Source organism: Cuculus canorus, chromosome 2 (assembly GCF_017976375.1).
Source record: "Cuculus canorus isolate bCucCan1 chromosome 2, bCucCan1.pri, whole genome shotgun sequence".
NCBI classification, from domain to species: Eukaryota; Metazoa; Chordata; class Aves; order Cuculiformes; family Cuculidae; genus Cuculus; species Cuculus canorus.
In genome coordinates, this window is record NC_071402.1 from 25,189,274 (window position 1) to 25,202,209 (window position 12,936).

The 12,936-nt window shown below is 57.3% G+C and overlaps 1 protein-coding gene across 1 annotated transcript; it reads left to right on the forward strand.

The window, feature by feature from the left end:
• Positions 1 to 748: 748 nt before the first annotated feature.
• On the forward strand, positions 749 to 12,692 carry GDF6 (growth differentiation factor 6). Its single transcript, XM_054059172.1, has 2 exons — positions 749 to 1,159; positions 10,721 to 12,692. Exons 1-2 carry the CDS (start codon positions 844 to 846, stop codon positions 11,578 to 11,580), a joined length of 1,176 nt encoding a protein of 391 aa, XP_053915147.1. The 5' UTR covers positions 749 to 843; the 3' UTR covers positions 11,581 to 12,692.
• The last annotated feature ends 244 nt before the right edge of the window (positions 12,693 to 12,936 follow it).

A 12,936-nucleotide genomic window follows, 5' to 3' on the forward strand; every position in this document is an offset into this window, starting at 1 on the left:
CTCTGGCTTTTAACTTCCATGCTTTTGCTTTCCTCTCTGATGGGTGGCAGGGCCTGCCTCAAGGCTATCCACTAAATGGGCCACAGCACATCCCAAGGCAAGACTCCCAATTTCCACCAAACTGTCCTTCTTAAGAGCATCACAGAATGGTTTGGGTTGGAAGGGACCTTTAAAGGCCATATAGTCCAGCCTTCCAGGAGTGAGCAGGGACTTCTTTCAATCTGATCATGAATGTTTCCAGTGATGAGGCATCTACAACATCTCTGGGCAACAAAACCCAATGTTTGTGGCATCCTACACCAGCTATGCACAAGCTCCCCTCATGGCTCTCCTTCCCACTCCTCCAAGCACGCACACTCACCCACTCTCTGCTCTGGATGCAGCTTCTGTTTAGGGACCCCTGCTTTGTGCCAAGCTCTCAGACGCACACCTGTAGGATTACAGAGAGCCTCCAGCGAGATCACTAGCATCTCACAAGACTGCCCACACCCAAACCTGCAGCACCCAACAGGCACCAGAGCATCGCTCGGCTGATGAGAAGCGGTACCTAGTGAGACGCACAGCATCTCCCCCCGTCCCTCGAATCCCCTTCCCGAGTGGAGCCCACGGCGAGGAGGGAGCGGAGGGACCCCGGGCACCCGACGGCGGGGTGTCCCGCCCCGCGGGGCGGTGCTGGCTGGGCGGTGCTGTCGGGGCGGGGCGGGCAGCTCCGGGCCGAGCCCGCCCGGGTGCAGTCCCCGCTCCGCTCCGCGCCGCCGCGCAGTCCCCGCGCCGCTCCGAGGGCCGCCGGAGCCGCACGTCGGGCCGCCCTCCTCCTCCTCCCCGGCGCCGCCGCCTCTCGCTATGAATGCACGCTGGGCTCTGCTCTCCGCCGCCTTGCTCGCCAGCCTCCTCTGGGATTTACCTTGCTGCCTCCCGGCTTCCCTCTCCGCCGCCCCGGAGCTCGACACCTCCTCCAAGGGTGGACGGGGCCGCAAGGTGCAGCGGTCCCCGCGGGGACACGCCGCCGGCCGGGCGCTCCCACGGGCCGAACCCCACGAGTACATGCTGTCCCTGTTCAGGACTTACTCCGTTGCGGAGAAACTGGGCATCAACGCCAGCTTTTTTCAGTCTTCCAAATCCGCCAACACCATCACTAGTTTTGTAGACAGGGGACGAGGTAAGTTCTGCCCTCCCGCCTCTCACCGTCCCCTCGGGGCTGCGGGCGCCCCTTTCCGCGGAGCCCTGTGCTGGGGAGGCGGGGAGCACACCGCATGGGTCCCCCGGTGGGTTCTTCCTCCCACCCTCGGTACGGCAGAAAAGTGGATCTTTCGGTAAATTGTGTATCGCGTTGTTTTATGTTAAAGCGAACGCGCTGAACAGGGACCGCGGCAGCCGTGGGCACTGCGTGCGAGAAACACGCGTGATCGTCCCCGCGCGGTGAGGGACACGCAGCAGCTTTGCAGTGTAAATCAGCCTTGGGCGGGGGGGGGGGGGGGTAAGAGAAGGATAAAAAAACAATCTCTCTTCTGGTTTCTCTGCGTGTGCCGAAGAAAGGATCGCGCTTATCGCTGCCGGCTGTAAGGCAAATAGAAAGTTCAAGCTGACCGAGGGCAAACATTTGCTGCGTAAGGCTGCTCTCGCCTAGGATCGCTTTATCGGGGTTACCTGGCACCATCCCCGGTCGGAAAGGCCGGGGCGCTGCAGGCGGGGGGGCGGGGGGGCAGCCTCAAGCCCAGGTGACTCCCGGGGCACAACGGGGGCGGCCCGTCTGCTTCGGGGGCTGCATCCTCAGTGATTTAAGCCCGGTGAGTGCGGGCTGGCCTTCACCCGCCCCCGGGGGGGACGCTGCCCCGGGCCTCCATGCCCCGCTGCGGGCAGAGGACGGGGCGGGCGGCGGAGCCCGTGGCAGCCGGACCCCGGGTCCTGCCCTCGCTCTCTCCGGGCAACACCGGTGCCGCGGGGCTCCCGGGACCCCTCTGCAAGCGGCAGATCCGGCCGGGCCCCCGATTTACTTTTCTCTCGTTGTTTTATCGCTTGTACTCGGGGCATCGGGTGGAGGTTTCTCGGTGATCCAGAGGAAAAGAGAATTTTCCTTCCCTCAAAATGCCCCTCCCCTTGCTTTTTTTCATTACCCTGGTTTGTGAGCCATTAACGACAGACTAATTAACAGCTTCTCAATGAAGGTTGTGCATTCTTTCCTTCTCCCCCCCTTCCCGACCTGTAGACCCTCCCCTCCGTGTCCCCTCTCCCCCGCGGTGTACCTGCCGGCCGGCAGCGCCGTCCCGCAGCTCCCGGGGAACCGCGCCGACCTCTCCGCTTCCCAGATCTTCCAGGGCAAAACGTAACGCCGGGAAAGCCTCCCTGGAGCTACAGGAGCCGCTAAACCGATCCCAAAACAGCCTTTCCCCAGGTTTCCCCGAGCCGGCAGCCTCTCCTCGTCCCCGGCACCGATGGCTCAGCATCCTGCCCCATCGCCGCCTCCGAGGTCCGACCCAGCAGAGGGAGCTCGGCGGGGCTCTTCTCATCCCACCTCAGTGTCCGTTGCGCCCCTCTGGGCTCAGGAGGGTGCGTGGAAGCACCCATGGTGCGTGCCCCCCGCGGCTGGAAGCTTCCAGCCGCTTCCGAGAGGAGGAAGGACACAGGGTTTTTGCTTTCTGCTTTCGCCTTATGGGTTTTTTTTTCTTCGTCGCTGTTAAAAAAGGGGGATGGGGAGCAGAGGATTCGCTTTCTAGAAATATGGCTGCGAAAGTTCAGCCGTCAGAAACGTGCTGTCCTTCTGTCCCCTCCGGAGAGCTAACGCTGCGAGCCGAGGGGAAACGGAGCCACGCTCAAGATCATCTTATTCTTGATAAGAAAGACAGTTAATTTAACAAATTTAGCTCATCTCACTGCATGGGAGATTCTACTCCTGGGGCAGTGATTTGCTAACAGAAGTCCTGGTTTGATTAAGGAAAAGCCTCACTTTTCCCCATTGATTTTGATTTGATGTGTCACAGGCTGTGACCTTCTGCTGGACCTTCTGAGGGTTGCTTAGCATCAAGCCACTGATTGGAGTATTTCAACTCAGTGATCTAATTGAGTGTTCATGTCATAACATATCAAATATTGTCTAGTCTCCCATAATGAAGCGAACCAGCCAATGGCACATCACCAAAAAACTTCAAGAGAGCTTCCGTTCCTCTGAAGTGGTAGCTATTTTACTGCCCACCTCCCCGTGGGCTCCTAGCCCAGTTAATTGGCGAGCTGGAGTTGTGCTGATGATGAACAGTCTTTGCTAAGCGAAAGCGGGGAGGGGGGGAGTTTCTGTCAATTCATTTGCAGACAAAATAGTCCCCCAAATTGACCCAATTAGATGGGCTACCGCTTTACCTAAGCGGTAGCTCCCGTGGGGGGAGACGGCCGTGGCCGTCCCTCCTGCCCTCACGGCATGCTTCGTCGCAGGGTTTCGGGGTGGACAATAGCCCAGAGTGGAGAGCGAAGCAGCTTCCAGTCCTGCCGAGAAATGTCCTTCCCGCACGGCTTGGGCTGCCGTGTCTGCGTGTCCGTGGGGAAAGGGGAGCAGCCCCCGAGTCCGCCCGCCCCTCCGCGGCTCCGAAGGGCAGGGCGCGTCGCTGCGGGCACCGACAACTGCTCCTCTTCGGCTCTCGTTTCCTTCCTTCCCGCTTGAAGCTAATAAGATCGCTTTCAGGCTAGCTCGAGAGGGAGGAGAGACACACTACTGCGTTATAGAGAATTTTTTTTTTTCCCCCAGCGCTGAAAAAAAGAACACAGAAAGGGGGGAAAGGGTTTGCGATTCCCCCTTCTCCACCCCCTCCAGCCCCCCACTCGCTCCCCCTTGTTACGGTCGCAAGATCAGACAGGACCTAGCTGAATGTAGGAAAATTACTGTTGGCACATGAAGTAACTCATTAAAACGCAGATGGTGCTCTCGCTGGCCTCAGGACCCCCAGCACTGGAGCTCCACAGTAAGGCAGGACAATTAGGAGCTGCAAGGACTCCACCAGGCAGGGGAAAGAAAAAAAAAAAGAAAGAATGAGAGAAAGAGCGAGCGGGAGGGAGCTGGAGAAGGGAGCCATAAACAAACAAATCCACAACTAGCAAGAAACGCGGCACAGCCCAGAACAAACCGAAAACAAAAACTAAATAGCCGGAGTGCAAGGGAGCGCGATTTTCAAAGAGATCTCCCGTGGGAAGGGAATGCCACAAGGGCCGGTGCCGCCGCTGCACCTCGCCTTTGCCTTTGTGTCCGCAGAGCTGCCCGAAGCCGCGGTACCGGGGCCGGGGTCCAGCACTCGGAATGAAGAGCTCACCGCCTAGGGGACGGGGAAACCGAAATGGGTCGAGATGGCCTCCTTTTCCCCTCCCCGTTTTCTTTGTGCAGTTTCATGTTCGAGCGGAGAGGCAGAGTAGTCAGATGAGCAAGGGTCCCACCACCGTTATTTTGCTCTCGCTGTTAAGGTAGGGAGGAAGGTGAGAAGAGAGGGCAGGAGGAAGGGGAAATCCTGCGTGCAGAAGCTGGAAATGGCCCTGCTCTGCATGCGGCAGAAGAAAAAAGCATAAATCCCGCTTGAGGTTCACCTAGTGCAATACATTTTAGCAAAACAGCTTATTTCTGGGTGGACTGAAAACTGCAATACAGTGTAACCTGTGCAGCGCCTTTGCCCAGGCAGTGTTGTCGTTGGCAGAAGGAAAATGAAATATAAGCAGGGAAGTATTTTAATAGGGAAGGAGGGAATTCACAACTGTTAATTATTTGGTGACCTTGTATTCGATTTGTTTGAGCCCCTTATAAAAACACTAATGCAGACCAGACCGCCTCAGCGCGGCAGCGAGGAGCCGCTTCCCATCCCCTCCGCGCCCCGCGCAGGAGCGAACGGCCCGGCCTGGCGGAGCCACCGCGCCCGCGGAGCCGGCAGTGCGGGGGCAGCGCTCTGCCTCGGCGCTATTTAGGGGCTTGGTTTTTTTTTTCCCCCTCCTCGCAGTGCCGGAGCCGCGGCAGGGAGAGGAGCGCTGCGCGGGATGGGGCGCGGACGGAGCGGGCAGCAGAGCGGCGCGTCCCCTCGAAGCCGCGGCCGCTCTCCCCGTTGGAAACGGAGCGTTTCAGACGGGGGGTGGTTTTGGTTTCTTTTTGTTTGTTTGTTTGTTTGCTTCTGCGAAGGCGCGGGGGTTCGCAAAGCAAGGGCGGTGCGGGGGAAGCAGAGCCCGCCAGCGGTGGCAAAGCTGCACAGGTACCTCCGCGGGGCCCTCCGCGGCCGCGGAGTCTCCCAGGTAAGGAGAAAGAGTAATTAAAGCCTATCAAACCATTCCGGCGGCTCATTTAGGACCCGATCCTTATTTTTACTTTTAATTTTGAAATCCAGAAGCTCCCCTGCCGGACTTGCTAAGAGGCCGCGCGTGATTTATTTATTATTTTTATTTTCCTTCCCCCCCCCCCTTTTATTTTCTTTTTGGTTTTGACGACGGTAGAACCCAGCTCTCCGCTTCGGGACTGCTCAGTTCCCGCCGCAGCCCAGGCTGTCCACAACCAGGAGGAATCTCGGCGCAGCCCGGGGCCAGCCCGGCAGCTCGCCCGCATCATTTTTCTCCTCGCCTCGTAGTTCTATAACAAAACAAACAAACAAACCAGCCGATCAGAGAAATGCTCCTTTCCTAGCTGTTTTGGGACAGGCTGCAACTGAGGCTGAGAGTCCTTCCGTGCCTGAAGTCTGGTTTATAAGCGAAAAGGGACGTTTCGGTCTTTGCTAGTTGCGGCCAGATCTGTGTGTTATGTTGCTTTATTCCTGCGCTCCCACGTATATGCCTCAGAAATATCCTGCGAAGCGTTCTCTCCCTCCATTTCTTAGCTCCGACCGCCGTGAATAGTCAGTCCGATTTTCTCAACGTGAATAATTTTGGAAGCATGATTTTTCCTCAGTACAAGTATTTCGGGTAGCGAAACCGCTGCAAACGGGGAAAGGGAAGGGAACTCGGTTACAGCAGGTGGACACCCCCCACCCCCCGCCCCAAAGAAGCCTCTCTAAGCCTCGGCGCGTCTCCTGGGAAGATGTCGAGAGATGAGGGGCCCGGGCCCCGCGGGATGCCCCGCAGATGTTGGTTGCAGCCGTTCCTCTGAGCCCGAAGTCCGAGCATCGCTCGTGGGAACCGGGGAGGTGGCGGCCAGGCAGCAGGTAGGGTAAAGCGGTGATCAAAGGTCCCTCGCAGCCAGGTGCCTCCTCGCTCCAGAGGGAAGAAAGAAGAAAAAAAAAAAAAAAAGTGAAAACAGCCCTCCATCAGCTCGCAGGGGTTTTGGCAGAACTGGGAACTCGTCCGAGGAAGGTGTGGTCTTTCCCGGTTACTTGATAGCGAAGCGAACGAAACATTTAAATCTAATCATCCGATGTAATAAAAAACCGCGGCAAGGCAGGCGCTGGGAGATGCGGAATTGAGACCCGGAGAAATACCACACATGGAGAGTCAGCCCTTTATTTCCACAGCTCGAGTAATGCTCCGAAAGGAATACCTGTCAGCCTTGCGACTTTGCAGACAATGTGTGGGCAGTCCCTCGCAATTACAGGGATATATGTTTTAATTTCCAGATTATTGTTGAGCGAGCGCCTGCGAAGGGTCTTTAAACTGCAAATGTGCTTTTAGTTTGCGAGTTTAAATACGGCTTGAAAGAGAATTTGGGAATGGGGAAATTCTTCTTGAATGTGGTTTGGGTATAATTTGCAGTGATGTAAAGTTAAGATCTGAGCCCTGATGAATTGGCTGGGAGCCCAGTACCTGATCTGCCATGAAAAGGGAAACTTTGTGTAGCCTTCGTTAACCCCCAGCTCGCCTCAAAGCCCAGGCTGCCAGCGAGAAAGCGAACCGAGATGCGATAGGGTTCACACAGGGACTTAAAGGAAACGTCCCAACCCAAGTCATTAATTTAACTTTGGAGATGATAAAACCGCCGTCACAGCAAAGAGGAGGCAAAGGGTGGCGGGGGCGGGCGAGGGCCCGGTCTGAGCCCCGGTCGCTGCCCGTCCCCCGGGAGCACACGGCACCCCGGCTGCTCAGGAGCTTTGGGAAGGGCAGAGCGGCGCTACTCCAGTCACCCACGGCTGACACACGCCTAGTTTCCAGATAGATCTGCTCCATGCTCCTCGCCCTCGTTCTCACTCCCGGTATTTTATCTCCACTCGAAAAAATAAACAACGGAGAGCCGAAATAATACTAATACTTACTGCGTGACTAACATTCTCCTGAATTAACATTACAAATATAAACACACCCCTCCTGTGCATTTTCTGCAATGTGGCTTTCCCCAGCCCGGCTGCATAGGCGATGACTTTGCTGCTCTCTCTAAATATTTCGGTAACGGGAATAACGATAACGACAGCCTCAAACTGGCCTGAGAAAAAGGCGGATCTCGAGCTGGCTGTTAGAAAAAGCCGTGTTCCACCCCAGCCGCTCCTTGGGTTTAAAGAAAAAGCGAAGAGGAAAAGTCCCGAGCAGTGTGTGCTCCGCACACGAAGGGAGAGGGACAGCCAGGGTGTCTCCACGCCGTCGCTGCTGTCGCTCTTTGTGTGCTGGGAAAGCGGCAGCTTCGCTGGAACAAAAGGTCCCCAAATCAGACTTCTCTCTCGGGTTTGAGGAGGCTCTGGAGGTACCGCTTTCCCTCCCCGCCCTCTGCTACTTTTCCCACCCTCTCCACTGCGCTGGAAGAGAGCCAGTACTGGTTTAGGATTATGTATTCATCTGGAATTATTAGGTTACAAGAGTGAATAAATACCGTTTATCTGATCGGATTCAAAGCTGCTTATTTGAAACAACCGGGAGCTCTGCTCCTTTCGCGGAGAGGAGCGGGAGCCGAAAGCTGCAGGAATCAGCGGGAGTTTTTCAGTGCAGAACCGGAGCTGCCTAAATCCGACTCGGAGATCCGCTTGCCCGGGGACACATTTCTCTGCCTTTCGGCCATGTCCCCACCGTGTCATGTCAGCGAGACAGCCGGAGCAGCCGTGCAACGCGTTCAATTTCCACCAAGCTGGAGCTTCAAAGAATGCTGCTGGGGAGCGCGTTGTAGGCGCAGGACACCCGCAGGACCGCCGCATGACAAGGGTCTGCAGACCCTTTATAAGCCGCTTTCAGCAGCGGGGACCCCCGGGGAATTCAGCCCCTCCCTGCTGCCTTCCCGTCTAACCCTCACTCTGGATGCCACCCCGAGAGTGGCGAGTCCCCGCGCTGCAGCCGCCTTCCCGCGGGGGGGCTCCCAGAGCTGAGGAGAGCGCTGTCACCGCTGTCACCTCTGTGTCCCCCACCCCCGGGAAAGGGCTGCCCTTCGCTTTCCCGAAAGCCCGGGTGGCCAAGCAGTACTCTCCCGCTCCTGCACCCCCGCAGGGATGCGGGAGAGCCCAGAGCAGGAGTAGGACGGAGGCGAGTGAGGGTGTGTGTCTGCTTCGAGGGACAGCGGGCTAGAGGCAGCGCTCCCCCGACCTCCACCCCATGGCGACAGGGACTACCTGATGAATACATCTCCCTTTGGAACCAAGCCTGACTCACCTCTAGCCCCCTCCAAGCAGAGACACGGCTTCAAAGAGGAGCTGTGCCCAGGCCTGGCTCTGCCTACGGCCTAAAGACACGAGTAGGGGCAGGAGAAAGCGCTGATCTGGTTTCCTCAACGGTCGCTGGAGCCATTGGAGGAAGGTGGGAAGCAGCTCGGCGGGGCCAGGATACCCGTCTGCACCAAGTCGGGTGCCCGGGCATCTGGCAGACGCGGGGAGCAGAGAAAGTCAAAGGCGATGATGAGGAGGGAGGGGACCCGCGCGTTGTTGCACATCCCCTTCTGTCTGAAGCCCCCAGTCGCACCCGGGATCCCCGCGAAGAATGGTCTGAACTCTCCTGAGCTGCCGGACCTTCCTCCCGCCACCCAGGCGCACCTCAGCCCCCGGCCACGGGGTGTGAAAGGCGGAAAAACACCCTCAAACCACAAGCGACCCACGGGCTAAATCCTGCTCCGCCCTTGCAGCGCTGCCGAGACCGCCCAGCGCCTGTAGGCAGCTCCGTGGGATTTCACTTTTCTTTTCAAAAGATCGATAGAGCAGCTGCTGTCCTCACCTGGGGCTGTGACGACATTCTTCAGGCTCTGTGTGTGTTTTCGGCACTCCGGGCGCTCCCCGGAGGGCTGCGCGGCCGCCCGGGCTGCCTCTCGCTCCCGGCTGTGCACTCCTCCCTGGGGAAAACAGGCTTACCATGGGAAAACCGCCGGTCCCGAAGCGGGAGGCGGGGAGGCGGGGGCAGGGATGCGGCAGGCCCGGGTCCAAATTCCCCGGGATGCCTGAAGGGCCTGACCTATTTTCTCACCGCCGCCCCCCCCCCCCCCCCGGCACGCAGCCCCCGCGGAACGCAGCGCGGCCAAGGCGGGGGCGGCTCCAGCCCGTGAACTCCCTCTTCGCCGTCGAGCAGCCGTGCCACGCCGGAGATGAGGCGGAGGGCAGCGGCCGTGCTGCGGTCTCCTTGCCCCGGGTCGAGGCAGGTGCGCCGTGTCCGGCAGGCGTGCCGCTCCCCGGCCGGGGATGGCGTCAATGATGCCGTCGGGGATGCCGCCGGGGATACCGTCGGGGATGGCGTAGGGGATACCGCCGAGGATGCAGTCGGACATGCCGCCAGGGATGCCGTCGGGGATGCTGCCGGGGATGCCGTCAGAGATACCGTCGGAGATGCTCTTGGAGATACCGTCGGGGGCCTCCGGGGATGCCACTGGCGGCTCCCACGGTGGCTCCCGAGGGACAGGAGGGATGCGCTTGTCGGCAAGCAGGCTCTGCTGTGAGCTCCCGTGGCCTGGGGCCGGCTCCCTGACCATGCTCCATCTCGCTGTCGGCGTCTGGGGGAACACGCGGCAGCGCAGGGCAGCTTTCGAGCATGCTAATCCGTACTGATTAACTACATGTTAATCCGCATTGAGTTTTACTCGCTGTGGCGCGTTTGAAGGTCTTGGTTGGCGTAAATCATTCGGTTGTCCCTCCTGCCCCTCCAGGAGGTTCCCTAGAGCAGTCAGGTAGAGCCGGGGTTGTGAATATAACGATTAGGAATTGCAATGACCTTTGATATCAATAAATAAAAGGGATCTATTACTTTAATCTTCGTTTCTATCTCTGGAGTGGGCAGGGTAAAAGCGGAGAGGGGCTGCTGAACAGAGGCTCCGGTGACACTTTTACTATTGAAGTCTACATAAGCTTTACTAGCTTCTGGGGAAACCCAGGAGCTTTGGGATTTTTTGTATTTACTGGGTTGTAAACATTTTATTGGAAAGCAGCTCAGGGGAATCTGGTTTGCTTTCTGCGCTGCATTTGCTACACCAGTGTCAAAAAAGAAGTCCATTTTTTTTCCTTGAAGGAGAATATATACTCATATACGTATATATATGACTGCAATGTACGGGAGCACACAAACATTGACAGCCCCACATTGGTGGTAGGGTTGATAGGCAAAGGATATGAGGGGAGCCGGGGCTGCCTCTGGTGCAAAGAGCCAGGCTCCCGTCTGGTATGGGTCCTTCCATATCTCCTCCTTCTCCTTCTCCTTCTCCTTCTCCTTCTCCTTCTCCTTCTCCTTCTCCTTCTCCTTCTCCTTCTCCTCCTTCTCCTGATCCTCCTTCTCTTTCTCCTCTTCTCCTTCTCCTTCTCCTCCTCCCCCTTCCCCGCGGCCCTGCCCGTCCATCCCCTCCTCGCCGATGCCCCCGAGCGCCACTGACTGCAATTCTTTCTTTATCTCGCAGACGATCTCCCGCCCGCTCCCTTGCGGCGGCAGCGCTACGTGTTTGATGTGTCGACCCTCTCGGAGTCGGAGGAGCTGGTGGGGGCCGAGCTGCGGCTGTTCCGCCGCGCGCCCCGCGCCCGCGCGCCCGCCGCCCCGCCGCACGTGCAGCTCTTCCCCTGCCTCTCGCCGCGCCCGCTGGGCTCCCGCGCCCTGGACCCGCGGGCGGCGCCGGCCGCCGGCTGGGAGGTGTTCGACGTGCGGCGGGGGCTGCCGGAGCGGCGGCCGTGGAAGCGGCTGTGCCTGGAGCTGCGGGCGTCGGCGGGGCGCGGCTCGCCGCGCTGGCTGGACCTGCGGGGCCTGGGCTTCGGGCGGCGCGCGCGGCCGCCGCAGGAGCGGGCGCTGCTCGTGGTGTTCACCCGCGCGCGGCGGCGGAGCCTCCTGGCCGAGCTCCGCGCCGAGCTGGGCGCGGCCCCGCCGCCCGCCGCCCGTCGCCCGCCGCCCCGGCGCCAGCGCCGCGCCGCCTTCACCAGCCGGCACGGCAAGCGGCACGGCAAGAAGTCCCGCCTGCGCTGCAGCAAGAAGCCGCTGCACGTCAACTTCAAGGAGCTGGGCTGGGACGACTGGATCATCGCCCCGCTGGAGTACGAGGCCCACCACTGCGAGGGGGTCTGCGACTTCCCGCTGCGCTCCCACCTGGAGCCCACGAACCACGCCATCATCCAGACCCTCATGAACTCCATGGACCCCGGCTCCACGCCGCCCAGCTGCTGCGTCCCCACCAAATTGACTCCCATCAGCATCCTCTACATCGACGCGGGCAACAACGTGGTGTACAAGCAGTACGAGGACATGGTGGTGGAGTCCTGCGGCTGCAGGTAGCGGCGGCTGTGACCGGCGGAGAAGCGGCGAGAGCCCGCCCGGAGCGCGGCTGGAACGGCGGCGGCTCGGAAGAAGCCCCCTCGGGTCCCGGCCCGGCTCGCCTTCCCCGCCCCGGGGCTCGTCCTCCTCCCGCCGAAGGGGAAGGCGATTCACCGAGTACAAAGAGAGCCGCGGGAGGGAGAAGGAGAGGGCTGATCCCTCTCTCTGAAGTTGCTTTGAGGGGGGCTGTTTCATTTCTGCCCTCTCTCTTCCACATTCCTGGAAGATGAACAGCCAGAAAAAGCCCACGGCCCCCCGCCCTCCCCTCCCCCCCGAGGAAAAAGTAGAAAGAGAAAAAGAAAAAAAAAAAAATTACTCAAGAGTGTAATTACCGGTTAGGTTTTATTTGAAGACAGCGATGACAAACTGTGAAGAGCGAAGTGTTACAGAAAGCACAACCTGGGTGGATTGGAAAAGGAAACTCCTTCGGATTCCACGAAGGATGCCACGGGCAGATCTCTCGGTGGCTCTGGCTCGGCAGCCCTCGCAACCTGCAGCAGTATTATGGGCAAATGTTGTGCTGGAAAAGGCGTTTTGTGTAAGGTTTCTGTTTCTTTCCCACCTTTGGTCTCAGCTGTGGCTTCACTTGATTGAAGCGCACTTCGAAGCGCGCCGAGCCCTTTCTTAGTGTAACTATTGTCCGTAGTTTCAGGCTTTCCCCCACTGATTTTTAGAATTGCTGGCTTATCTGGTTTCACAGAGCTACAAACTGGTGGAAAAAAATAATAATAAGAGAATAATAATATAAAATGCTAATAAAAAGACTCAACCAGGAGCAATAATTTAAAATGCACATTTTGCTTTGGATGCACTGTTGTTCATATAAAAGTTGTAAATATTTGTTTATTTAAACAGACTGAAAAGTGCAAAATGGAGATGAACGACAGGCGTTTCTTTTTTTTTTAATGTACAAAACATTATATGCACTCAAAATGTTATAATTTCTAATATTTTTAAAAGTTTATATTTGAGTTGTACAGAATTAAGCATTAATCAAATATTTCATCCTTACTTAACATTATCATTTCCTTAAGATATTATTACAAGATTTAAATTCTGTGATAATAATGGAGAAAAGAACTCTTTTTTTTTTTTTTTTTTTTTTTTACTGTCTACCTCACTATAATGCAAGTATTTACAACTCTAAAAGTTATCTGAGGTAAATTAATATTCAGAACATTTTTACAATACACCTTTACTGGACAATACTACAACTATTACTGTATTATTAAACGTTTTTTTTTTTCCAAAAAGTCAGCTTGCTTTTATATGTTCTATTATTTGGTTAAGTAATCCTAAGTTCTCAAGTAAACATTG

Excerpts from the sequence above, each read along its gene's own strand:
- GDF6 (XM_054059172.1), top strand. The coding sequence starts at position 844 with ATGAATGCACGCTGGGCTCTGCTCTCCGCCGCCTTGCTCGCCAGCCTC. Across the intron at positions 1,160-10,720 it reads TTTTGTAGACAGGGGACGAG|ACGATCTCCCGCCCGCTCCC; the intron begins GTAAGTTCTGCC and ends TTTATCTCGCAG.